This window comes from Diospyros lotus, chromosome 13 (assembly GCF_014633365.1).
Source record: "Diospyros lotus cultivar Yz01 chromosome 13, ASM1463336v1, whole genome shotgun sequence".
Taxonomy (NCBI): Eukaryota; Viridiplantae; Streptophyta; class Magnoliopsida; order Ericales; family Ebenaceae; genus Diospyros; species Diospyros lotus.
This window is the reverse complement of record NC_068350.1, coordinates 11,293,403-11,320,337: the sequence shown is the minus strand read 5'-3', so window position 1 is coordinate 11,320,337 and position 26,935 is coordinate 11,293,403. Positions and strand designations below refer to the sequence as shown.

At 34.5% G+C, this 26,935-nt stretch overlaps 1 protein-coding gene and 3 pseudogenes across 1 annotated transcript; 1 reads left to right on the top strand and 3 right to left on the bottom strand.

Moving 5' to 3' along the window:
* Positions 1-4,074: 4,074 nt before the first annotated feature.
* LOC127789464 (U6 spliceosomal RNA) lies at positions 4,075-4,185 on the bottom strand (annotated as a pseudogene).
* A 426-nt stretch (positions 4,186-4,611) lies between these two features.
* LOC127789459 (5S ribosomal RNA) lies at positions 4,612-4,723 on the top strand (annotated as a pseudogene).
* Positions 4,724-11,399: 6,676 nt separating this feature from the next.
* LOC127789085 ((-)-germacrene D synthase-like) lies at positions 11,400-14,540 on the bottom strand. Its single transcript, XM_052317859.1, has 7 exons — positions 14,420-14,540; positions 14,003-14,264; positions 13,502-13,892; positions 13,185-13,403; positions 12,937-13,075; positions 12,024-12,272; positions 11,400-11,939 (listed from the first exon to the last, which is right to left on the bottom strand). Exons 1-7 carry the CDS (start codon positions 14,522-14,524, stop codon positions 11,646-11,648), a joined length of 1,659 nt encoding a protein of 552 aa, XP_052173819.1. The 5' UTR covers positions 14,525-14,540; the 3' UTR covers positions 11,400-11,645.
* Positions 14,541-20,610: 6,070 nt separating this feature from the next.
* LOC127788041 (secreted RxLR effector protein 161-like) lies at positions 20,611-21,371 on the bottom strand (annotated as a pseudogene).
* Between the last annotated feature and the right edge of the window lie 5,564 nt (positions 21,372-26,935).

Genomic DNA, 26,935 nt, shown 5'->3' with positions numbered 1-26,935 from the left:
GAATGTAGGTAAAGAACTCCCAGGTTAAGCATGCTTGACCTGGGGATGCTCAAGGATGGGTGACCCCTGAAAGGTTGTTCTGACCCTTCCTATCGCTTGATGCGGGATGTTACAGGTGGTATCAGAGCCGACCCTTGAAGAAGGCGGTTCGATGAGGGCGGGGAGTGGCGTCGGGGCACGAGAGCCTAAATAAGGAGTGGCTCTTGGCAAGCTTCTAGGATGGCAGCCTCCAAAGAGGAGAACTGGGACCAGTTGTAAGGTCACATGACGAGGATGTCATGTGCTCAAGGGGGAGAGAATGTAATACCCCAAGAGTCTAGAGAATGGTAGTATATATTGAGGACAAGTAAGGAAGGAAACAACACCAGTTGGATACCTTTTGAGCTAAATGTAGGCAAAAAACTCTCGGGTTAAGCGTGCTTGAGTTGGGCTGAGCTTAGTGATGGTTCCATGTTAGGGCCAGATATTGTGGCAGAGACTACAGATAAGATCAGGTTGATAAAGGCCCGAATGAAGATTGCCTAAGAGAGTTAGAAGAGTTATGCGAACAAGAGATGTCGGGACTTAGAGTTTTCAATGGGAGACCATGTGTTCCTTCGTGTCATGCCTATGAAGGGTATTCAACATTTTAGAGTTACAGGCAAGCTCAATCCGCGCTATGTGGGTCTATTTGAGATTTTAGAACGTGTCGGGCCATTAGCATACCGTCTAGCCTTGCCACCACAATTTTCTCACGTGCATGACATTTTTCATGTCTCCATATTATGCAAATGTATTGCAGATCCTAGTTAAGTTATAGACTATCATCCCCTCCAAGTGGAAGAAAATGCCTCATATGCAAAGTTACCCGTATGCATTGTGGATAGGAAGGAGAAAGTACTTCAAAGTTGCTCAATTCCTTATGTTAAAGTTTAGTGGCGGCGACACAGGCTCGAATAAGCAACTTAGGAGCTAGAAGATGAGATGAGGCGTGATTATCCACAATTTTTCGAGTAGCCAGATACGAATTTGGGGGACCAAATTCTTTAAAGGGGAAGGATTTGTAATTACCCGAATTTAATTAATTAATATTATGTCATGCTTTGAGGATTGAGTGATTAGTTTTGATGTTTAATATGTTATTTTTAGTAATTATTAATTAAGTGTTGGGTCTAAGTTGGAAAATCTGAATGTGTGTAAAGTTATACTAGAATTGGAACTTAGATATTCGGATGGATGATGATGCATTCGGATAGATGGCGTAGTATTCGGATGGGGCATGGGATGCATTCGGATGAAGGATGAGGTAAGTCATTTGAATAGGAGGTCTTGTCATTCGAATGAGTTTTTGTGAGTTTTTGGAAGGCTAATTTGAATGCTACAGTAAATGATTTGAATAGAGAGTGTTCGGATGAGTTTTTGGAAGGTTGATTCGAATCCTACAGTAGTTGATTCGAATGGGGAAATGATGATTCAAATAGGACCAGTTGTAAGGTCGCATGACGAGGACGTCGTGTGCTCAAGGGGGGAGAATGTAATACTCCAAGAGCCCAGAGAAGAGTAGTATATATCGAGCATAAGTAAAGAAGGAAACAACACCAGCTGGATACCTTTTGGGCTGAATGTAGACAAAGAACTCCCAGGTTAAGCGTGCTTGAACTGGGGAAACTCAAGGATGTATGACCCCTGAGAAGTTCGCGTAGACCCTTCAGGATAAGTTGTTCCGGTTATTCCTATTGCTCGATACGGGATGTTACATTATATCTTGACAATAATAGTGTAAATTCAACATACAATAATAGTTCTTAAAACTTATCTCAAACATGCAATTTTTACAAGAAAAAAATTATTTTTAAAATAAATTCACAAAATGTCTCCTTATTTTTTATGAAAGTATTGTCAAAATCATTTCTAAACTCTCTCAATGCTTGTCTTCGTGCGCCAAGCTCTTCGTTGTTTTGTTAATCATCACTTGACCTCTTTGTATGACAGTCTTATATTGATAGTTTTGGAAATTTATTTTTTTTCCAGTGTTTTGTTTTACTTTCATTGTTTACAAATTTTGCATCATTATTTTTTTGTGAGACTTGAGATCTATTCTGGTAATCTATAGATATTATGTAGTTTTCGTTTAATGTAATTCTTATTTATAGAAAAAAATTAATTATTTGAGATAACAAACTAATAATAAATAATTTAATATATCAAACTAATTTATTATATTTATTAGATTTATAATATAATTAAATTTTAAATAAATATTAATTTGAAATGCAATAATTTAAATTATTTTTTCAGTTATCATAATATTAAATTATATTATTTTAATGCCTTTTATATGATGCATGGCTATGAATTTGATCTAGTGTTTTGTCATTTTAAATCAATTATAATATGAGTGATTATTTGGAATGATATATTTTGGCTCTTACATGATCATAAATATGGGATATGGTATCAAAAGTTTTGACCTATTTGGAGATTATTATGGTCACTTCAAATTACTTTTATATATTCTATTAAGTACCAAAACAAAAATTAAAGTCATCATGTGATAAATTTTTTGATGAAATTTGGAATATTATGTTGTTATTTGATTAAAAATATACAAAAAATATTTTAATAAATTTTTTTGATGGTATTTGAAATATTATGTTTGTATTTAATTAAAAATGTTGTAAAAAAAATTGTTTTTAAAGAGTTAAAAAAATGACAGCATTGCTGACCCCCAGGCTCAAACTCTCGCCACTAGCTGCGCCTAAGCTTCCATGCGCACGCTCAAGCCCACTCCATCTACAACACTTCTCACTTATGCATGCGCACAAATTAATTATATAGTAAATCGAATCTCAATTTTCTTGACAAACTGTCGATTGGTAAAATGTTTTCCTTGCATATGTTAATCGATTTGCTCTCATCCGTCAACTAACAGAATACGTTTTCACTAATCTGTTGACTGATTTTCAAATTTTAACTAATCAATCGACCAATGCCCTTCGACTATCGACTGTTTTTGTCGCAAGAACCTTCAACGGTTAGTTTTTCCACTAATCCAAAGTGCTCCTCCTACTATCAACGATAAGATTTTTGAAAAGGGTCATGAAACTCTATAAATATAGGGCAGATGGATGATTCAATCAAACCAAGAGAATTAATTACAAGCTTTCAAGTTCTCAATTGTTTTATCCTTTTTCTCTCAAGGCTTTGTTGCTTCATTGTATTTATTTGTTTCAAACTTTGTTTCATTTTGAGAGAATTTGTAACTGGGAGTTTTGCCTCTCAGATCCTCTCTTTTTTTGTAGCATTCTTTATTTACCTAGCTTGTTTAGCTAGAAGGCCTATATTGATTGTAGGAGGTTGTATTGCCTAGCTAGTTTGCTAGAGAACTTACATTGTTTGTAGGAGAATTGTGATTCTTAGCTTACATTGTTTGTGTAACATCCCGTTCGAGCGATAGGAAGGACCGGAACAACTTACCCTAATGGGCCTACACGAACTTCCCAGGGGGGTCACCCATCCTTGGATTATCCCAGGTCAAGCACGCTTAACTTGGGAGTTCTTTACCAACATTCAGCCCAAAAGGTATACAGCTGGTGTTGTTTCCTTTCTTACACTATCCTCGATATATACTAACTTCTCTGGGCTCTCGGGGTATTACATTCTCCCCCCCTTAAGCACATGACGTCCCCGTCATGCCACCTTACAACCGGTCCCAGATCTCCCCCCGTGCATGGCCGATGTGGGATTCGCCTAAGGTGCCTACACGCACCCCCCATAGGGGCCTCACACCCCCCTCAGGACTCAGCCTCCTCGCTGAGGTTTGCCCCACCACCGCGCTCAGAGGCTCGGGGGTCGGCTCTGATACCATTTGTAACATCCCGTTCGAGCGATAGGAAGATCCGGAATAACTTATCCTGATGGGTCTACACGAACTTCCCAGGGGGGTCACCCATCTCTGGATTACCCCAGGTCAAGCACGCTTAACTTCGGAATTCTTTGCCAACATTCAGCCCAAAAAGTATCCAGCTGGTGTTGTTTCCTTTCTTACACTATCCTCGATATATACTAACCTCTCTAGGCTCTCGGGGTATTACATTAAATTTGGACCATTTCTCGATTTGTGCGTGTCATCCTTGCGCGGGGGCCATGCTAATCTTCTCTGTATCGTTCCAATTTTATTGGATGTCCCCGACACCAGCTGGATACCTTTTGAGCTGAATGTTGGCAAAGAACTCTCAAGTTAAGCTTGCTTGACCTGGGGTAATCCAGGGATGGGTGACCTCCATGGGAAGTTCGTGTAGACCCATCAGGATAAGTTGTTCTGGATCTTCCTATCGCTCGAACGGGATGTTACAAATGGTATCAGAGCTGACCCCCGAGCCTCTGAGCGCAGTGGTGGGGCAAACCTCAGCGAGGAGGCTGAGTCCCGAGGGGGGTGTGAGGCCCCTATGGGGGGTGCGTGTAGGCACCTTAGGCGAATCCCATATTGGCCATGCACGGGGGGAGATCTGGAACCGGTTGTAAGGTCGCATGACGGGGACGTCATGTGCTTAAGGGGGGGAGAATGTAATACCCCGAGAGCCCAGAGAAGTTAGTATATATCGAGAATAGTGTAAGAAAGGAAACAACACCAGCTAGATACCACCGCTAATGCACCGGATCCCATCAGAACTCCGAAGTTAAGCGTGCTTGGGCGAGAGCAATACTAGGATGGGTGATTCCTTGGGAAGTCCTCGTGTTGCACCAATGTAATATCCCGAGAGCCCAGAGAAGTTAGTATATATCGAGGATAGTGTAAGAAAGGAAACAACACCAGCTGGATACCTTTTGGGCTGAATGTTGGCAAAGAACTCCCAAGTTAAGCGTGCTTGACCTGGGGTAATCCAGGGATGGGTGACCCCCCTGGGAAGTTCGTGTAGGCCCATCATGGTAAGTTGTTCCGGTCCTTCCTATCGCTCGAACGGGATGTTACAAATGGTATCAGAGCCGACCCCCGAGCCTCTGAGCGCGGTGGTGGGGCAAACCTCAACGAGGAAGCTGAGTCCCTGAGGGGGGGTGCGTGTAGGCACCTTAGGCGAATCCCACATCGGCCATGCATCGGGGGGAGATCTGGGACCGGTTGTAAGGTCGCATGACGAGGACGTCATGTGCTCAAGGGGGGAGAATGTAATACCCTGAGAGCCCAGAGAAGTTCGTATATATCTAGGATAGTGTAAAAAAGGAAACAACACCAGCTGGATACCTTTTGGGCTGAATGTTGGCAAAGAACTCCCAAGTTAAGCGTGCTTGACCTGGGGTAATCCAATGATGGGTGACCCCCTAGGAAGTTCATGTAGGCCTATCAGGGTAAGTTGTTCCGGTCCTTCCTATCGCTCGAACGGGATGTTACAATAATGTAATACCCCGAGAGCCCAGAGAAGTTAGTATATATCGAGGATAGTGTAAGAAAGGAAACAACACCAACTGGATACCTTTTGGGCTGAATGTTGGTAAAGAGCTCCCAAGTTAAGCGTGCTTGACCTGGGGTAATCCAAGGATGGGTGACCCCCCTGGGAAGTTCGTGTAGGCCCATCAGGGTAAGTTGTTCCGGTCCTTCCTATCGCTCGAACGGGATGTTACAAATGGTATCAGAGCCGACCCTTGGTGAAGGCGGTCCAATGAGGGCGGGGAGTGGCGCCGGGGCTCGAGGGCCTGTACAAGGAGCGGCTTCTGGCAGGCTTCTAGGATGGCAGCCCCCAAGGGGAGAAGATCTGGGACCAGTTATAAGGTCGCATGACGAGGACGTCATGCGCTTAAGGGGGGAAGAATGTAATACCCCGAGAGCCCAGAGAGGTTAGTATATATCGAGGATAGTGTAAGAAAGGAAACAACACCAGCTGGATACCTTTTGGGCTGAATGTTGGCAAAGAACTCTCAAGTTAAGCGTGCTTGACCTAGGGTAATCCAGGGATGGGTGACCCCCTTGGGAAGTTCGTGTAGACCCATCAGGATAAGTTGTTCCGGATCTTCCTATCGCTCGAATGGGATGTTACAGTTTGTAAGAAAAAGATATTAAAATGAGTTGAGCCATTGAGACTAGGGACCGACCTGGTGAATTAGTTGGATATGACCTCAAATGGTTCCAAAGTGGTGAAGTGGAGAGGCCTTATCAAGCCCTAGTACTCAATTTTGACCTAGGTAACCCAACCACCATTGTAGCTAGCGTGCTTCCAACTATAAGGGTTTGAACCAGTCTACTTGAGAGAATTCAAAGGGTTCAGCTTTGCCTTCAATGCTAGCATTGCTATTGTGTCGCTTAAGCTTGATTGGCTGTGGACTGGCGCCAAAAGTCACATCAAAGACAACATGAAAAAATGACTCAGTTGGGGGTTCCCCATTTTCTCGAGAAAATTAGCTAGAAATGGTGGGAAAAGTGTCGAAAATGACACTAAGGTTGTTTCAGATCAAGCAAACGATGTCGTTTTAGAATTCTGAATAGGTTAGCTTAATGAGTTAGTATTAAGACACATCAACTTACCTGCTCATCCTGTTGTTAATATTGTGTGCCCTAATACTAGATTTAGATGACATTTAGTGGGCTTGTTTTTAATACATTAATTGTATTTTTGTATATATCAATAAAATGCGAGATTTTTTTTCATTCATTTTTTCTCCAATTAATTATATGAACGAGTCCCTAGATCTTTTGTGCGATAATCTTATTCTTAAGGTGTTGAGATTGTGTAACAGAATTCTTTGGTAACAGGACTTCTTAAATTATTCTTACTCCTTAGATTCTTTGGATGGGGATTCCGATTAATCATGTATGAACTAGCATAGGGGTTACTTTCTCATTTGATATGGGGATATCAATGGGGGGTTGTTGGGGAACGATTAGCCAAATATGATACCGACGACTGACTACACAACATGGTGGATAATTGTCGAATCATCAGGTTGCGATCATGTATTGATCCTTAGACTTAAACCGACATGGTTGTTTTGTATATTGGTGTGCGAGATTTGTTGATGAGCTGAATCATCCAATTGAGAGGTGAGAATGTTCATCTATGTGGTTCCATATTACTAGTACATAGAGACAGATGTTGAGAATATGATCAATCGCTTTTGTTGGTATTTAATGGGGTGAATGTTTTATGTGATCTATTATTAATATGATAGGATAGTCCCTGGCTAAAATAGATTGAAAGTTAAGAAATGTGTTTTCTAATGTGTCATTTAGCTATATTAATAAGGTTTGACACATAGTTACTGAGTTTGTAAGTTTGTCACTCCATGACTCTCAGTTAATCGGGACGTTAGATGATGGAAGGATTATAGTGTATGATAATCGTAAATTGTAATAGGTTAATTTGAAGTGGGACTTCATTATCACCTATATTACCTTGAAATTTTTCTAGGCACTATTCAGAAACTCTCGATCGTTGTTAGGATTTGAAGACGTTCCGGTGATGGCTCAAAAGGTTAATCGATACCAAAAGAGATTTCAATATTATCTGATTACTAACGGATAGTGAATCTAAAAAGTCATACACCATGTGATGTTGTGTTTGGTATCAATATCATTTGCCCAAAATATCTCTAGAAATGATTGGTCAACATTGGCCCCACAACTGCCAACAATTAAAGTTTAATTATTGAGAATAATTAAATGCATAGTATAGAGTTTAATAATTAAATGCATAGTACATAGTTGATTACATAATAAAATCACTTATTGATTGTATAATAAAATTAAATATTGATTGCACAGTATAAAAGAGGGCTGGGCGAACGTGAGAGAATTAAAATTAGTAAAGAAGAAGAAATAATTGAGAGAGAGAGAGAGAAAGAGATTAAATTGAAATCGCAAGCTTTTGTCTTTACTCCCTTTCCTATTTTCTAGTTACTTATTCTTTTTCTTCTTCTTCTTCTGTTTTTTTTATAATTTCATTGTTACTATAAATTATACACATGAAGGTCACGTGTATGATTTTTGAGAGGCATGCACTAGTGATACGCGAAACTTCTATGTTTAACATAGAAAAAGGTGATCAAAACGATATCATTTGACTTATTAAGTGTGGATAGACTAAGATTTTCATAGCATGAGGTGGACATGGTCTCAGTACATAAATTGTTTATATACCTCAACCTTATATCAAATTGCATGTATGAATTTATTTATATTCATTTAATAAATATGCGTGTTGTTTAAATATCTAATCTAGTATTTGGTGTGTATGTTATATTCTACTGCATGTATCTGATACACAATAAAAAATTTATTTTTGCCTCTAATATTGTACTAGTAATTACCTTCACTTACCATATTAGCATAGACAAATGTCAAAACAAGTTAGAATATAATTACAATCAATCTAAATGTATTAAGTATCAATTAAAAGAATTATTAAAATATAATCAAATTAAAAATTAATAAAAAATTCAAGATAAATCAAGTCATTAGGCCTGTAGCATGATGGTATACCTCTTTGGATGTGTTTTTATTATTTTCAAACCCAGCTTTTAAACGTGTTGAATAAAACAAAAACGTAATCAAGCCTTCACCTTGAGAGGATTGATTTGTCTTTGATTAATTCAGAACCATAGCTTTTAGAACCGTGGGCTAAATATTTTTAAAGGATGATGAAGTATTAATAAATATATATTTTTAAAATAAATATATTTATTATATTTTATATTAAAATAATTTTATTAATTAATTAAATTAATTTAAGATATAATAAAATTATTTGAATGTTAAAAGCTATATGTAGTAAATATATTTTATTTAAAAATAAAATACATTTATTAATGCTTAACTGTTGAGACCATAGTTAATAATTTATCCATTTTTATACTCTTAGTCATTAATTATGGATTGTAGACTATTATATATTTAATAAATTTATTTATGGTACATACACAAAAGATAAGGGCTACATATTCTAATTAATAATACAAAATATTCATAATTAATGACCCTTAAATAAATTAGGATAATATTAATCATTATCTCTAGGTATAACTAGTTCTTGACAATGCAATGCACGGGATACAATATTTAATAAAAATATGTATAAAATAATAGTTTAAAATATGAAATGTACATTATAGTAAATTTAATATATTATAACAACAATTTTATTTCATTGTGATTAAAGTAAATTTTGGAAGACTTCTTTGTATACAACATTTGTGGTCGAAATTATTGGTTCACCATTTTTATCACATATTAGCATCTTCAATCCGTTGCATCTTGTGACTTTTGATATTGCAACGTACAAGTGCCCATTTATCTGCTTGAAGAATTAACATTTAAACCATCATTAACCATATTTATCTGTTGTATTCAATAAATTGAATAATTTATTTTTTGATGCATTAGAACTGCTGTATTCAATAAATTAAATAATTCTTTTTTTGGTGCATTGGAACCTGTTGTATTCAATAAATTGAATGCAGGCACATTCAATAATATTTATCTGCTTGGAGAATTAACATTGAAACTATCATTAATCATATTTTTCTGTTATTTAATGAGCTCGTGTCGTTGTCGATTCCAACCTTGATCCTCTCACCGTCGTTCCCTCTTGCCATCGCCACCTATTGTTTCTTACTCAATGCTCGTGTTGTTCCCTATCGTTGGTGTTTATGTTTATTATTTATGTTTGTTTGTATTATGTTTGAACTCTATAAAAAAAAAAGTCTTATATTTTTTTAATTTACATTTTATCCCTGCATTTTCATTTTTGTATCGAAAACATTTTTCATTTCTATTTCCGTGCAACTTTAATTTATAATAGAGTAATTTTTTGCCGCCTTCAATTCGTAAAAAAAGACAAATTATATACGAATGATTCGGCCTTATGGGATGCATATACCTATAGTACTTATAAAATGTCGACACTTGCTAGCCCATATGAAATTAATCCACGTTGTATGAATAACCCATGCTTATTTATTTAAATAATTAAGTTTTCTTTAAGATGTCATACTTATAAATAAAAATGAAGCTTAAGAACAAGATATGAGTTGTAAAAAACTCTTAAACATTAATTAAATTTATGACTATGATGAACAATTAGTTATTTTCCTTTGCTCCACGGGAAAATTAATGTTTTTTTTTTTATCAATTCTACAGATAAAATGAAATCCTTAATTGTAAATTAAAATTTTATAATAACAAAAGATAAACAATAAAAATATTTTGCTATTTAATTTAAGGCTAAGATTTTTGACAGGTTACAAGGGCAGAAGAAAATGTTCCAAATATCTCATACAATCTTCAATGCTAACATATCTCCAGCTAACGACGCTCAGCACACCCACCCCCACCATCGCCACCGTCATCTTGCCCCCCTTCCCACCGTTTCGCCTCAAACCCACTCCCCGAGAAGTTCGAACAGCACCCCGGCGACGGAAGCTCCGCCGAGAACCACCCATGGGTCCGTGGCAGGAAGCTGCCTTCGCCCTTGCAGTAGTCCATCATTGTGAACATCCCTTTAAAACCTTCCAACACCGCGTTGCAAAGTAACCTTCGACCCATCCAAGTCTTCCACCGCCCAGAGATTCTCATCGTCCACGGCTATATCGAACCGGAATACGCCGTCGGCATCGGTATCAAGTTCCACGCCTGGTTTTACTACTTGAAAAATGCAAGAATCGTCCTCATTGTGGACGTCAATAGTGAAGATGAGGTATTGGCGAGCGAAAGACGGGGCTTCGGAGGCTTCTGAAGGCGGCGCCTGGCGGATATCCAGGCGAGAGCGTATAAATGGCGGTAGGAAACGGCGGCGTAGACCCAGAGACTGGAGAGGGAGGGGACTGGGAATTGCAAATGGTTTTCCGAGATGTACTGCGAGAAATATATTATTTGATACACTTTGTACCAAAGTCAAAAATACACTATTTGATATAATTTTTATTATATTAAGTTAAACTAATATTTCCTTATTTGCTTGCTCTTCTTATTTTTGGGGGGCTCCACCCTTTTTGGGGGCTCTAAGAATATGCCTTGAGCCGGCACTGATTGCAAACTAGTGGATGAAAATATAGGATGTGATTTTTCATGATCCTAATGCGTAATTAAATATGAAATGTGCCGTTTGTTTGAATAGGATTTTCAAATCATGTCTTTTGAAATTTGTAATTTCAAATATTCACGGTTTAAATTTTTTTATTTCAATTCTTATATTTAAAATTCAATTGTTTGTACGTACCAAAAGAAATTCAATTATTTGACAAATATTTTAATTAAAAAAATTAAATAGCAGCTAACAGCAACTGAGTTTACTATCAAAGCTAACCCACCACAACTAGAACCATATTTGCCTCCACAATGATTAGTTTTCGTTGCTCGAGTAGAGGAACTTAATGCTACAAATAAGCGGTCATGAGGCTCCCATTCAGTCAATAATTTGGACGTGGTAATCTTGTTAGTCCCATTGTTTCTATTCCACAAGTTCGTGCCTCCATAAACTGCATGACTAATTAATACACTAGTTTATGACGACATGCATAATGATATTGTTGCTTTATTTATTATATATAGAAAGAAAAACCTTATTGTAATACAGGTACCACACATTAGCGACTGGAGTAGAAATATGGAACACATTATTAGTTGTCCCATATGGAAAGTACAGATTAATATTACACATTATTATTAACGCCCATTCTGCTCACATGATAATGGGCTCGATTATAAGAGAGGTCACATAGTCTCGCAGAAGATGAGCATTTGTGTAACCATCCTCCTCTTGGTATATGAGATCCATGACTCGAGCCAGGTTTAGAAATCTAGTCAGGAGAGCAATCGAAGTGACTGCAGTTGGTTTGAGTAACTCCTCGTTTATGATGTTCCATGAATTGGAAACTCGTTTTCTCAATTCATCTATTGCTTCTTCTTCTGAAACCCCATGTTGGCTCACGTAACACTCCACTGCTGAGGCTACATGTTCCCTCTCCTGCTCAAACTGAAACAATTGTAAAAAGCACACAAATTAATCGTTATGTAAGAAATATTGTTATTATATATTATCATTATGGTCATCGTTTACTTTGTGGCTCGTGATATCATCCATGAGCCTGCAGAGAAGCGATGATTCTGTAAGAACCAAAGGATCTTCTGACAGCCAATTGAATGCTTCCTTCGTCCCAAACTCCCCCATGCCAATCAAGCTAATTGTTGCGATCAATGGGTAGGCGCAACTCACTGCTGCAACCTTCAGGTACTCTTCAATTGTGGGGACATAACCGTTGTGACACCACTCCGCCTCAACATGATAGGCACTACAAAGTTTTTTCATCTGGCAAGAATACAATGACATGTTAATTGTTGACGTAGCGGAAGTTTTCTAATAACCTATTGATTCACTCACTAATGTTGGATTATAAGACTCAATCAATAACTCGTTGATTCTAACGAATATTGAATAAATTGAAGAAAATTAAGGGAAAATTTCATCAGAAATTTTATTGAAAATTTATCAATCGATCCAAAAACATCCTATAGAACAAAATTTATAAACTATAACTTGGAAAACATCCCAAAACCCTAAATCTCTAATCTTACCAAAAAAAAGCAAGATTGAGATTTCGTTACAGAATTAAAATCAGTATGAAATAAGGAAAATCTCCTAAAACGGCTTGTTAAAATTCACTTCCTAATGGAAGTTATTAGCGAATCAATTATTTCTTAAAATGGAAAAAATGCTAATTTCAAGGCCTAAGCAAAGGATTTTGCTCGAAAAAGCATGGACCTCACCAGCAAAGCTGGTGATTTTGAATCATCAGCCCGATTCCCTTGAAATTAGTCTTTAAAATCGCCCAAATCACACATTTCATAAAATGCTAAAGCCATCTCATCCACGTCAATTGTTAAGTCAACATCTAACTATTTCATGCTTGCAATCCATGTCAGTATATATATTGTCAATCCAATCTACTCAAGAATATAGATCTTAGTCTTACAGCTTCTTTTGAATAGTGTACGCAGTAGGGTTTTCCTTCTTTTGTAGTCTCCTCCTCAATTTCTGTGTAAACATCTAAGATTGCTTGGTAAAGTACTTTCATGTACTCTGGAAGTGATTCTAATGTACTTGTATCCCACCTAAAGATTCAAGATATAAGATATAGCATGAATCCTTAATATAGCTTTAATTGATATTAACGAATATTTTTTATTGAACTTGAGTGATAAAAAGGGCAAGCAAGCAAACCTTTGAATGGCTTTGGTAAAGAGCTTGAGTTCTTGTATTGTGCCATAAGCATCATAAGTGTCATCAATGACGGATACTAATGTAGTCACCTTGGTGAGCAATCTTCTTCCAAGGGAATACTGGGGTTCAAAGTATACTCCCAATATCCAGAAGTAACACTCCACTACTCGATCTCTGGCATAAGGAAGTTTTGTTTCAGTGTCTAGTGCCCTCCACCACCTGAGGCACAGGATCAATAGTTAATACATCAAATGGACAGCATCTTATATTTGGTTAAGAAAGTGCATGCATGTTCAATATATTTAAAAGGAACGAACTTTATGATGTCGTTTATCTCTCGTTGATGCAGTGTTTGTAGCATATTGAAATCCAACTTCGCGAACTTGATGAGGAGTTTTGCATTATGCGAAGAAAAATCATCTCTTCTCTTGTAAATCGATATATAATGTCTTACATTAATCCTTGGCAAGGCCTTGCGAATTGGCCTAGCTAGGGCATGAATTACTTGTTCGAAAAGGAGACTGGGGCTAACTTGACTTGCCACCCAGTGACGAAGGTGAGTGGATGCCACAATCATGGCTTTATCAAGCAATTCTTCTCCATTTACTTTGAGAAACGATGCCTCATACAAACTCAGCATGCCATGCACATCGTCACTATGTGATATTTTCAAGCTGCCTTTCTCATCCATGAACTTGGTAAACACATCTGCTCCACATATGCAACAAAATATATATAAAAGATTATCATCCACTCAAAACGTCCTTGTTTTGCTTGTAATATATATAGTGACAATTGATGGAATCTTAATTGATTACCACAAGAGATTCGATAGCCATCTTGTCTTAGGAGACGAAATAGAAGAGCAACAATATAGAGATCATTGTCTTTGTCATCCCATTCATCGTACATTTGCTTCAACTCTTCTTTTATCTCTTTCTCAAAATGGTAAGAGACGCCCAACCTCTGCATCGCATCAATCAAGTTTAGCTTTTGCAAAGGGTTGTGGTTGGGTTCCCTAAGCACCCTCCTCATTTCTTCTTTTAGTTCTATGAATTGCGGAAACGTGGTGTCTGTTACCTACATGCAAGAACATACGAATAAAGTATCCATTATACCATTTTTAAGTCAATTATCGGTAGGTACACATTCAAAAACAATATTTAAGAAAGCTGAATCGGAATGAACAATTAGAAGCAAAACATATAATTAGTAAATAACTTCTTAATCATTACCACTGGATTCTTCAAACATTCCAGGAAACGATCCCCCCAAATACTGGGAGGAAACTTTGCTACATGACGAGAAGCCATGTCGACGTCCGAAGCGAGAGCACACATCTTTGATCGCACTGCGTACTAGTCTTGTAGTAGTTCTGCATGGACAGGTGGGGCTTTATTTATAGCCATCTTTGCACAAGATGGCACGTGACACTGCCAGCACCGGACTTCATGCAATGCATCTTGTGAAACTATTGCTGTGTTTTGTTTGTTTGTTATGTTATTGTCCTCGTACTAGTAGTAGTGACCAGTTTTTTCACTAATAATTAGTTGCACCGCGCTATTCGTATAGAAGGGGTTCACAGAATCCCTTTATAAACGTGATAAATCGCGATATATGGCGAGATTTTGACATAAAAAAATCGCGATATATTACGATTTGTTCACCCCCCTCTTGCTTTCTCTCCCTCTCTCCCCGTCTGCCTCGCCCTCGCCTGCAACCTCGTCGCCGCCTCGCCTCCTATAGCAGTTGCAACCTCACCACCTCCCGCCTCCTCTCGCCGCCTGGCCTCGCCTCGCCGCCACCTCGCCTCTGTGCATTGCCGCCTCGCCTCCTCACCACTGCAACTTCCAGCAACTGGCGACCACTCAAACCAACCGAGATGTAATGGACGGCGACGATCGGCAAGCAGCGAGGGCGAGGACGAGGCATAGAGGCGAGGCAAGAGAGAGACAGAGGAGAGGCGAGGCGAGAGAGAGACAAAGGAGAGAGAGTGTATGTGTTGGGTTGAACAAATCAAGGATAATTTGGTCATTACAAGATTCTGTAAAGCTATCTGTGCACCCCCTTCTGTATAAATAACTTTATCCTAATTAGTTAGACCCGAATCAAGAATAAGAACATCGTACACATCAATCTTTTAAAAATAATCAACTATATTATTAATTTTTTTTAATAAAATAAAATTATTAACAATTAATAATAATCACGCAAAATATTCTCAACAAGAAGATGACATTTTTAATGCTTACAAAATATCATATTTTAATTTTAATAATCACATTGATTTTTAGAGGTCGATAAGTTAGAACTAGGTGTTTTTGGCCCATATTTTTTGTGATTTATATGATTATATCTGCATTACTCCCAATAAATATAAGCATGCACGGTGTAATGAAGAAAATGAAATATCAATCGTGTCGTCCATCCAAACCCAATATGTCACGTGGGACACGGGCTGATAGCTCTTCTACTGATGACTTTGGTCACGTGGGACCTGACATGGCTGATAACTCTCCTAAAGGGGTTGAAATTATAAAATGTCCCCATCACTCACTAATATAGTATTTGTTAATTAAGATTTTCATTAAAAAATAATATATAAAAAATTATTTTATTTATTAAATTTATTTAATAATTTATTAAAAAATCACATAATTTTTTATCTAAAATTTTATAAATAAATTTATAATTTTTACAGATAAAAAAATAACTCATATACTCCCTTATATAAAATTTCCAACCGTCTCTTTTCTTTCATATATTCATCTTATTATTATTTTTTTTTATCTTTTGCCATCTCCATTTCTTTTTATTCTTCTTTCATGTTCTTTATGATTTTTGTGTTGTCTGAGACAGTCTTTGTATTCATTGCAATTTATTTTGCTTTCTGCCATCGTCTCCATTGTGACTTGCTTCGCCTATCATCGACACTTGCTTCATTTTCATCGTGCTAAGCTGTTGTTATAACTCATCTATTACAACAAATGAGTATTATTTGTTAATTTTAATTAATTTAAATAAATATTAAATATTAGTATCTATTAAATATTATTTTTTTGTGTAAATAAGAATATTTTTTTTGTAAATATTAGTATTAAGTATTATTTTTTTGAGAATAGGGATATTTTGGTAAAAAAAAATTATCTATGTACTTATCGTATGTATTTTATCAAACATATAGAAAGAAAAAAATACAATTCTTAATACATTCCAAAAAATTTAACAAAAAATCTTATAGGAATTTTAAAATGTTTCACAAACTTATCTTGACTATTTCATATTTTAATTTAGAAAGTATTAAAATTGGAATACTTTCTAGACTAAGATATAGAATTATCAAAATAAAGTTAACAACTATTTCAAGATTTATATTAAACTGTTTGTTAAATTTTTTAAAATGTATCGATGGTTATATAGATTATTTATTTTATCTGTAAAGTCCTAAATAAATTTATCTATAGAAAAGAGATTAATTTATCTGAATAATTTTAAATAACTTTTTTTAATGTGTATTCAAATAAATTTAACAAGCATAATAAAAATATTTTTATTTAAAATAATTTTTATATTTTATTTTTTTATCTTATATTTTAATTAACAAATATATAATCGAGCTGAATCCACCCACGTTAACATCTGTGTCACTCTCACACCCCATGGTCATATGGTCAAAGACGGAACATATATTATCTATATTGTCAGCTTGTCGCACACCATGACCATGAGCACAAGAGTCCTAGGGTAGGGCGGCATGTGGAAATTTGACAGGACATGTGTCATTGGAGGATTGAGTCGTGCCACGCGTGTCTAACTTTGAACAATATTATTTTCTTGGGTGCAATATTATTTTCTTCATTTTTATAATTTATTTAAAATAAATCATTAATCTCTCTTAACTTTAAATTTATATATTAAATTTTTCATCTTTAAATAATAAATATTAAGCATTTTAAAATCCTGAAAAATGCATTTAAGGGACATATTAATTATGGCTCACTAATTCTTTTTTTAAAAAGGAAAATGTTAATGACTTATGTCAATCATGCAATCATGCATCTTCAATTTGATGTCTCAGCCATCACAAAGTTAGCCTAAATTGTTAATTAATTAATTCCATGTGATTCGTATGCCATTTTCCATCAAATAAAACTTAAGCTTTAAATAATCTAATATTTTATATAAATAAAAAATAGGCCAACTTAATATTTAAATTTTTAAAAGAGAATCAATATGTAATAAATCCACCATACTTGAAAGTAAAATATTTTTTGGTGAAGATTAATTACTTTATGGGTGATGTTAATTATAAATAATCAATACATATCATTCTTCTTGTTATATATATATATGTATATATGTATATATATTAGCTTATTAGGTAATCTAAACATTGTATTAGAGTCCAATTAGTACCCCTTTCTCTTAGAAAAGACTATGTATTAGTCATTATTTTTAATTATTGTTATTGTCAAAATGTAACAATGAATTTATAACGTGAAAAAAATAAAATTGATGTCCGCGTGCAAAGATGATCAGGTGACTCAAAATAATCAAGAGGTCCAAAATAATTAAAAGGTCTCGTGACAAATAATAATGTGGCCTTAAGAGATGATTTGTTAATATTGGTGAGTGGTTGCTTGCTGATGAACAAAAGACCTAAAATAATCGAGAGATCTCAAATAATCGAGAGATCCCAAATAACGTTGAGGTCTCAAAAAATCTAGAGGTCCTTAAAAATCAACTGTCCATGAGAATTGAGTGTCCTTGAAAAATCGAATGGCCTTAGAGAATTGGGAGATTTGTCAAAACAAAAAAATAATGAGAGGCGCAAGAGATTATTCCTGCATAAATTTTTTGATGTTTAAACCAGTTTTCGAGTGCTTTAGTGTAAAAATTAGGTTTGAGTATCAGAGTCAGCATACATGAATGAAGAGACGGACCTCTTATTTATAGAGAAATATTAAGTAATTTTAATCAATATGGGATTAAGATTCTTTTTAAATAATGCTTATCTTGATTATCTCTAATTTGATTGAAAATAAAATTGTTATAAATGACATCTATTTCTTATAGATGACGTTAAGACGTTTATAATAAAATTTTTGATGAAAAATATTCCATCTCAATTATCTCAAAGTCCTTGTAGAATTAGAACTCTTAATGGTCTCCGGCTTAATTGAATGACCTCTCAATGGGAGATGAAAGATTAACCGAGTGGCCATTCAATTATGTTTTGGCCAAGTGGTGTGGCTGTTGTGCGGAGGCCAAGCTGCCTCCAATTAAATCTTCAGTTCGCCTCCACTTCAATTGTTGTTTCCATTTCAATCTCTAATTATTTAATTGATTTATTTCAATTACTTATTGCCCTACCAATAATTTAATTGTTTTAAGTGTCACGTTTCAATTTATTTGCCGGCCGAGTAGCCACATGAAGAGGGGCCACTCGGTTTATGGCCTTGGAATATTTAATCTTCAACTTTTGCCATATTGTTTAATTTCCCAACTTCATATTATTTAATTGCAATGCGGCTTTTCCTCTCATTCATTGCTTCACTTTAATAAATTAATTTTTTAATTTTTCCTTCTAACTTTTCCAATTAATTTGATTTTTTTCTCTTAATTTGTGAGTTTCGGTCTATTTAGACATGCATTTGAACTAAATGTTGATTCATAGATTTTGATTTGGATCTATCACTTAAGTTCGTTTCATATTCGAATTATTTATTATTTGTAGCACATATCAGTTACAAATCCCTTTTATTAATTGATGATAAATTATTATATTTAGTAACATTTCACTAATTAATAAGAGTGATTGTGTAATCGAAGGCGTGATATAATAAATATGTTTTATTTAAAAATAAGATATAATTATCTTTATATATATAAAAGTAGGATAGTCTAAAAAAAAAAAATTTCTCCCAAAACTTACATTAATAATTTGCATTTAATACTTATTGCATTAATAATTTGTATTTAGTAATTTGCATTAATAATTTAAAATTTTTAATTACTTTAAAATAATAAGTAATTAATAATAAATTTTAAATACATAAGTTTTTCAATGCTAATCATGACTTTTCCAATACATTATTACGTAAATATTAAATATTTAATTAATCCGTCAATCAATCAAAAATAAATACTATTTATGAGGAATATGAATAAACACTTAAAGTATTAATTAAGTCGTAAAAAATTGTTTATTAAATAAAATCTTATCTTTATATAATATAATAATATATAATATCTTTATGTATATAAAAGTAGGATAATCTGAAAAAAAAAAATTTCCTCCCAAAACTTGCATTTAGTAATTTGCATTAATAATTTAAAATTTTTAATTGGTTTGAACTAATAAGTACTAAGTAAAATTAATAATGAATTTTAAATACATGAGTTTTTTTTAATGTTAATTATGGATTTTTCAATACATTATTATGTGAATATTAAATATTTAATTAATTCATCAATCAATAAAAAATAAATACTATTTATGAGGAATATGAATAGACACTTAAAGTATTAATTAAGTCTCAAAGAATTATCTTATCTTTATATAATATAATAATATATAATATCTTTATATATATAAAAAAGTAGAATAGTTTGGAAAAAAAAATTTCCCCCAAAACTTGCATTAATAATTTAAATTTTTAATTGTTTTGAAATAATAAGTACTAATTACTATAAAATTAATAATAAATTTTAAATACATAAATTTTTCAATGCTAATAATGGGTTTTTTAATATATTATTATGTGAATATTAAATATTTAATTAATCCGTCAATCAATCAAAAGTAAATACTATTTATGAGGAATATGAATAAACACTTAAAATATTAATTAAGTCACAAAAAATTATCTTATCATTATATAATATAATAATATATAATATATTTATATATATAAAGTAAGATATCTTATAAAACTAAAGAGAATAAAGGCAAGAAAAATAGGAAAAACTCATAAGATGAGAGAATATAAATTTTCTTTATCCTTGTTATCAGAAGGCATTCTCACAACATAAAATGCCTCTATTTATAGGCTTACAAGAAAAAAAATTCAAAGGTCACATGTTAAAATTATAATGAAAGAATAAAAGAATATTCATATGTTACAATTATAATGAAGGGACTAAAGGGGTAGGAGTTTAGAAGATGAATGGACATCCACTTAATCATGGTATTTATAACACTCCCTATTGGATGTCCATTACACTAATATATGCTTCATTAAAACCTTACTAGGAAAAAACCCAGTGGGAAAAAATCCTAGTGAAGGAAAAAGAGTACATTATATTGGTGTATAATATGCATTAAAACATATCTCGTTAAAAACCTTGCCAAGAAAAACCCAGTGGGAAAAAACCCTGATCAAGGAAAAGAGTACAGTGCATATTTCTCCCCCTCAAACTAATGTCACTTGAGATCTCTATACCGTCACCTTCCAATGCCATGCACCAACTTCTCAAATGTCATAGTTGGTAATGCCTTTGTCAATAAATCTGCCAAGTTATCCTTTGATTGAATTTGTTGAACATTTATATCACCATTTTTTTGGAGGTCATGAGTAAAAAAGAATTTTGGTGATATATGTTTTGTTCTGTCTCCTTTAATATATCCCTCCTTTAGCTGTGCAATACAAGCAGCATTATCTTCGTATAATGTGGTTGGCCTTTCTCTGATAAAAAATAATCCACATGTACTCCGGATATGATGAGTTATTGACCTCAACCAAACACATTCTCGACTAACTTCATGAATTGCAAGAATTTCAGCATGTGATTTGAAGAAGTGGCAGATATAGTCTGTTTTGTAGAACGCCATGATATTACAGTGTCACCACATGTAAATACATAACCTGTTTGAGATCGAGCTTTATGTGGATCAAACAAATAACCTGCATCTGCATAACCAACTAGTGATGATTTAGATTCATTTGAGTAAAACAAACCCAAATCATTTGTTCCTCGAAGATAACGAAATATTTGTTTAACTCCATTCCAATGCCTTTTGGTTGGAGCAGAACTATATCTTGCCAATAAATTTACAGAAAATGCTATGTCAGGACGAGTATTATTAGCAAGATACATTAATGCACCAATAACACTAAGATATGGTACTTCAGGACCAAGCAGTTTCTCGTTATCTTCTTGAGGTCTAAATGGATCATTTTTCATGGGACTTATGTGACTTATTATGTGACTTATGTGGGCCACTGGTTCCTTATGTGCAGTTAACTTTATGCATGTAGAAGTAAGGTACGTATGGATTATGTCATGGTATGGCTGCATTGGCATGAATTGCATGGGGTGTCATGGGAAGAGTCCTATCCTAAACCCTCAGCCTTTCTTTCTAGAGCTTGCTGAGTCTTGCGACTCATGTTTGTTTTACATCATTCCAGGTTAGCATATCCTAAGATCGCAGGTGCGCTCGTCAAAGTCGAGTCATGATAGCAAGTGCAGAGCTCTCCCGAACCTAGATCCTAGGTGTCGTTGTGCCTATATTAAGGTTAATGTATATGTTTTTGAAATTGATGTATGTTGTGTAAGCCTAGGTGGGCCCAAGTGATGAATGATTTTGTAAAGACGATTATGAGATGCTATGAAATTTAAAAGATACATTTTTAACAAGGGCGGTGTCTAAGTTTTTAGTTTGTGTCATTGTTCGGTATCACTCAATAATGACCCTCTCACGGATCCCCTTAGTGCACGAGGGCTCCGGGAGGCGGGCCGTTACAGTTGGTATATGCGATTTAGTTATTTTTCTTAAGTTAGTAAATGCATCTGGTAATTAATTTGCAATATTTTGAAGATGAACTATTTTTTGAACTTTTAGCTCACATTGATTTGTGCGAGGATCAAAATGAGATAGTGATGATGCATTTCATATAATTTCCTTTTCCAACTGTTTTTTATCTCCCCCTAATGCTGGGAAATTTGTCTCATCAAAATGACAGTCAGCAAATCGTGTTGTAAAAACATCACTTGTCATTGGTTCAAGATATTTAATAATTGAGGGAGAATCATATCTCACATATATTCCCAGCCTTCTTTGAGGACCCATCTTAGTGCGCTGTGGTGGAGCAATTGGAACAAATACTGCGCACCCAAATATTCTTAGATGGGAAATATCTGGTTATTGACCAAACACCAATTGTGATGGGGAGAACTTATGATACGATGTTGGCCTTATGCGTATAAGTGTTGCTGCATGCAGAATTGCATGACCCCAAGTAGAAATTGGGAGTTTTGTTCTCATGAGTAATGGTCTAGCAATTAATTGGAGGCGTTAATAAAAGATTTTGCTAAACCATTTTGTGTATGCACATGAGCAACTGGCTGTTCAATAGTTATTCCAACTGACATACAATAATCATTAAAAGTTCAAGATGTAAATTCACCTGCATTATCAAGACGAATTGTCTTGATTGTATAATCTGGAAATTGTGCTCGCAATCTAATCATTTGAGCAAGTAATCTTGCAAATGCCACATTATGAGTGAATAATAAACAAACATGTGACCATCTAGTGGATGCATCTATCAATATCATAAAATACCTAAATGGTCCACATGGTGGATGAATAGGTCCACATATATCCCCTTGAATACGTTCTAGAAATGTAGGTGATTCATTTCGAACTTTAGATGGTGAAGGTCTAATAATCAATTTTCCTTGAGAACAAGCAACACATGAGAATTCATTAGGCAAAAGAATTTTCTGGTTCTTTAATGGATGTCCATGTGAATTCTCAATAATTTTTCGCATCATTATTGACCCAGGATGGCCTAATCGGTCATGCCAAACAACAAAACTTTCTTTATTAATGAACTTCTAGTTCATTGTAGCATGTACTTCAATTGTACTAATGTTTGTATAACACAAACCAAAAGAAAAGGCAGGTAGCTTTTCTAATACACATTTTTTACCAGAGACATTTGATGTAATATAGAGATATTCTATATTATTTTCATTCAAAGTCTCAACATGGTATCCATTTTGTCGAATATATTTGAAACTCAATAAATTTATTTTTGATTTAATAGATAATAAAGCATCATTAATAGTGAGTTTCGTTCCTCTAGGCAATAAAATACTTGCTCTTCCAGAGCCTTCAATGATTTTTACATTGCCTGATATTGTAGTGACAGTAGCTTCTATTATTTTTAAATTTGTAAAATACTTCTTATTTTTCAATATAGTATGTGTTGTGGCGCTATTTGCTAAGCATACATCTTCACCATTGATATTGAGACCAACAAAAGGAAGTGAAAGATCCATGCTTCTTCATTAAAATAAAAAAAAAAAACATAATAAGATTCAAGTAAAAGAAAACAAATTACAAAAGAAACACACCAACAAAAAATAAACACACCAATGCTAATGCAACATGAAGATAACAAATTTAGAAATAGACATTCTCATCACCAATTAAAGGGTTAATTTTGCTATCAAAAAAATCATCAATATTTTCGTCAAAAAAATCTGCAACATCCAAGTTGTTGTCCCCAAAGAGTGAAGATGATCACCATCAAAATCACCTTGAGATGCAAAGTTTGCTTCAACATTTTTCCCTTTCTCCTTCAGGGAGGCTTGATAGAGCTCAACCAAATGTTTAGCAGTACGACATGTACGTGACCAATGACCTTTCATTCCACACCTATAACATACACTGTCAGTATATTTTGGGGATCTTATTTTGTAAAATTTTCTTGTCTCATGCTTTTCTTCATTAGATGTAATTTTCTTCAAATTAGAAGTATTATAATGACCACCATGATATCGAAAATTATTTTGACCTCGACCACGTCCTCTTCTATACCCACGACCTCGTCCTCGATTGTTATACATTATCGCATTCACTTCAGGGAATGGGGTAGAACCAGTAGGACGTGATTCATGATTTTTCATCAAAAGCTCATTATTTTGTTCAGCCACAAGAAGGCATGTAATCAATTCTGAATATTTTTTAAAGCCTCTTTCTCGATATTGCTGCTGCAGGAGCAGATTCGAGGCATGAAACATGGAAAATGTTTTTTCTAACATATCATTTTCAGTAATCTTTTCTCCACATAATTTCAATTGAGAACTGATTTTAAAAATTGCAAAATTGTACTCACTTACAGATTTAAAGTCTTGCAATCGTAAGTGCATCCAATCAAAACGAGCTTTTGGGAGAACTACTGTTTTCTGATGGTCATATTTTTCTTTTAAACTTTGCCAAAGAATAAGGGGATCCTTTTGCCGTGAGATATTCAGATTTTAATCCCTCGTGAAGATGACGCCGAAGGAATATCATAGCCTTAGCACGATTTTGGCTAGATGCATCATTTTTATCTTTAATGGTATCTCCAAGACCCATAGCATCAAGATGGATTTCAGCATCTAGTATCCACGATAAATAATTTTTTCCAGTAATGTCAAGTGCCACAAACTCCAGTTTTGTAAGATTTGCCATGGAGAATACTATCACAAAAAGTAATAATTAGATAAATGATAAATTTAATTCATATTAACAATGAAAAGAAAATAACTATAGAATAATGAAATAAAATAATAAGAAAACTAATCAACCATACATTATCATCGTTTATAATATACACAATATGATAAGAAAAAATAGCCATAGGTGATTTATGAACAAAAAGTGCATAAAGTATAAAGAAAAGTTAGAATACTTACCTTGAATTTGTATGCTAGAATAAACAAATTAGCAGAAAATTGTGCTGATAATGTCTTATAAAACTAAAGAGAATAAATGCAAGAAAAATAGGAAAAACTTATGAGATGAGAGAATAGAAATTTTCTTTATCCTTGTTATCAGAAGGCATTCTCACAACATAAAATGCCTCTATTTATAGGCTTACAAGAAAAGAAATTCAAAGGTCACATGTTACAATTATAATGAAGGAATAAAAGAGTAGTCATATGTTACAATTATAATGAAGGGAGTAAAGGGGTAGGAGTTTAGAAGATGAATGGACATCCACTTAATCATGGTATTTATAACAAGATAGTCATTGTTAATACAATTTTCCACTTAAACTGTGTTAATTTTTTTTTTCCAACCTATTATTCTGCCTACATTCAATTTATTGAATACAGTAGGTTCTAATGCACCAAAAATAAATTATTCAATTTAGTGAATACAATAGCTTCAATGCATCAAAAAATAAATTATTCAATTTATTGAATACAACAGATAAATATTTAGGAATTAAAAATAAAAAAATATATCTTAGACACATTAAACAGTGATGAAAAGGTTTTAAAATTTATTCAGTTTGGTAAATATGGTTAATGATGGTTTCAACGTTAATTTTTCAAGCAGATAAATATTATCGAATGTACAACTATCAATTAAAACTTAAATAGGGTTATACATCCTCATGCTTTCAAAACGTCCAAAATTCAAAGTAACAGAACTTAAATACATGGGCTACATTACATACATTTCATTCATCATGCACTCTACTAAGTGTTATTTCATGCCTCATTCCTCCTCGTATCTGTTACAATCTCCATCTGAAACGTTTGAATATTTTAAGGACAAAAACCCAAATTAGATGATGAATCGTCTAAGTAAGGGTACAAAATATTTTATCATGTGTGTATGCAATGTCTTACTCATCGTATATGTCAACTGCACCCTTCATGCTACCTACCATTTTTGCGGTTACCTCTTTCGAAGCCGGGTGTATGGGAGCACCATTGGTAAAGTAGCGGTGTCAATTCGTACTCCCTACGGCCACGATGCGCGTGATCAATGATATCAACGTATACAAATGCATTTCATAGTCATGTCATGTATGCAATCTATGTGATGGAAATATATTAGTGCATGTCTGTAACGACCCGCTCCCACTTACGGGCGCCACCGATAATAATCAACCGGATTACTCACCAGATGAACCACAACTGAAGGGTTGGATTATGTTTCAATAGGAAATACCTTAAGTGGGAACTAGGCTTCGTTATTCCCTTCACTCCACTCAGGAATCAGTCCCAACTCAAACAAGAAAACACAACGGACCGAGACCCGAAACCCGAGTGAACTTCACCTCTCTTCAGTTCGCCTTATAGCAAACCAAAGGTGACCCATGTAAGATCCCATTTTTCTGTAAGTTTGCCACATCATTTAAGCAAGGTTTGAATACCGAAAAATAAGCTTGTTAGCAAAATAGATCACCGAATCGACTGGAGTGAGTGTTTCGGAGTGTAATTGTCTAGGGAAAATGGTATAATCTCGATGAGCATTCCAAGATATGATTTATGGAATTGAAAGAAATTGGAATTGAGTTAATTTTTGGTACAGCTAAAATGCAGCTTTGGATCAGGCTGAAATACCGAATTTTCATAGGGGACATCCAGGAATTCAAAGGAACCCTAGGAGAGCTCCGGTTTTACGTGGTGATCAACCCTTTAGTGGTTTTAGAATGAATCAAGGGCCCGGTGAGGACCCAACGACAAAATCGATTTTATCAGTTATATTCGAAATTATTAATTTTGGTTTTAAAGCATTTTAATGCAAATTAATTTAAGTGTTAGGGGTGTAATTGCAATTTAAGATATTTCCCAAGTGTATTAAGGATAAAATAGAGGATTAAAGGTCTATTTTCTATATTTATATTAGTGTAATATATTATATAAATATATATATATATATGTATTATATATATATATATATCATGCGCATGAGGAACAGGGAGAAGCCCCATGTTCCTGTCTGTGCGAGTGGGAGG

What these genes read in the sequence shown, in the direction of transcription:
- LOC127789085 (XM_052317859.1), bottom strand. Translation starts at nt 14,524, where the DNA reads ATGTGTGCTCTCGCTTCGGACGTCGACATGGCTTCTCGTCATGTAGCA. An exon ending in TGGCTATCGAATCTCTTGTG is followed by an intron (nt 13,893 to 14,002) that starts GTAATCAATTAA and finishes TATGTGGAGCAG; the next exon opens with ATGTGTTTACCAAGTTCATG. An exon ending in TTTACCAAAGCCATTCAAAG is followed by an intron (nt 13,076 to 13,184) that starts GTTTGCTTGCTT and finishes TTGAATCTTTAG; the next exon opens with GTGGGATACAAGTACATTAG.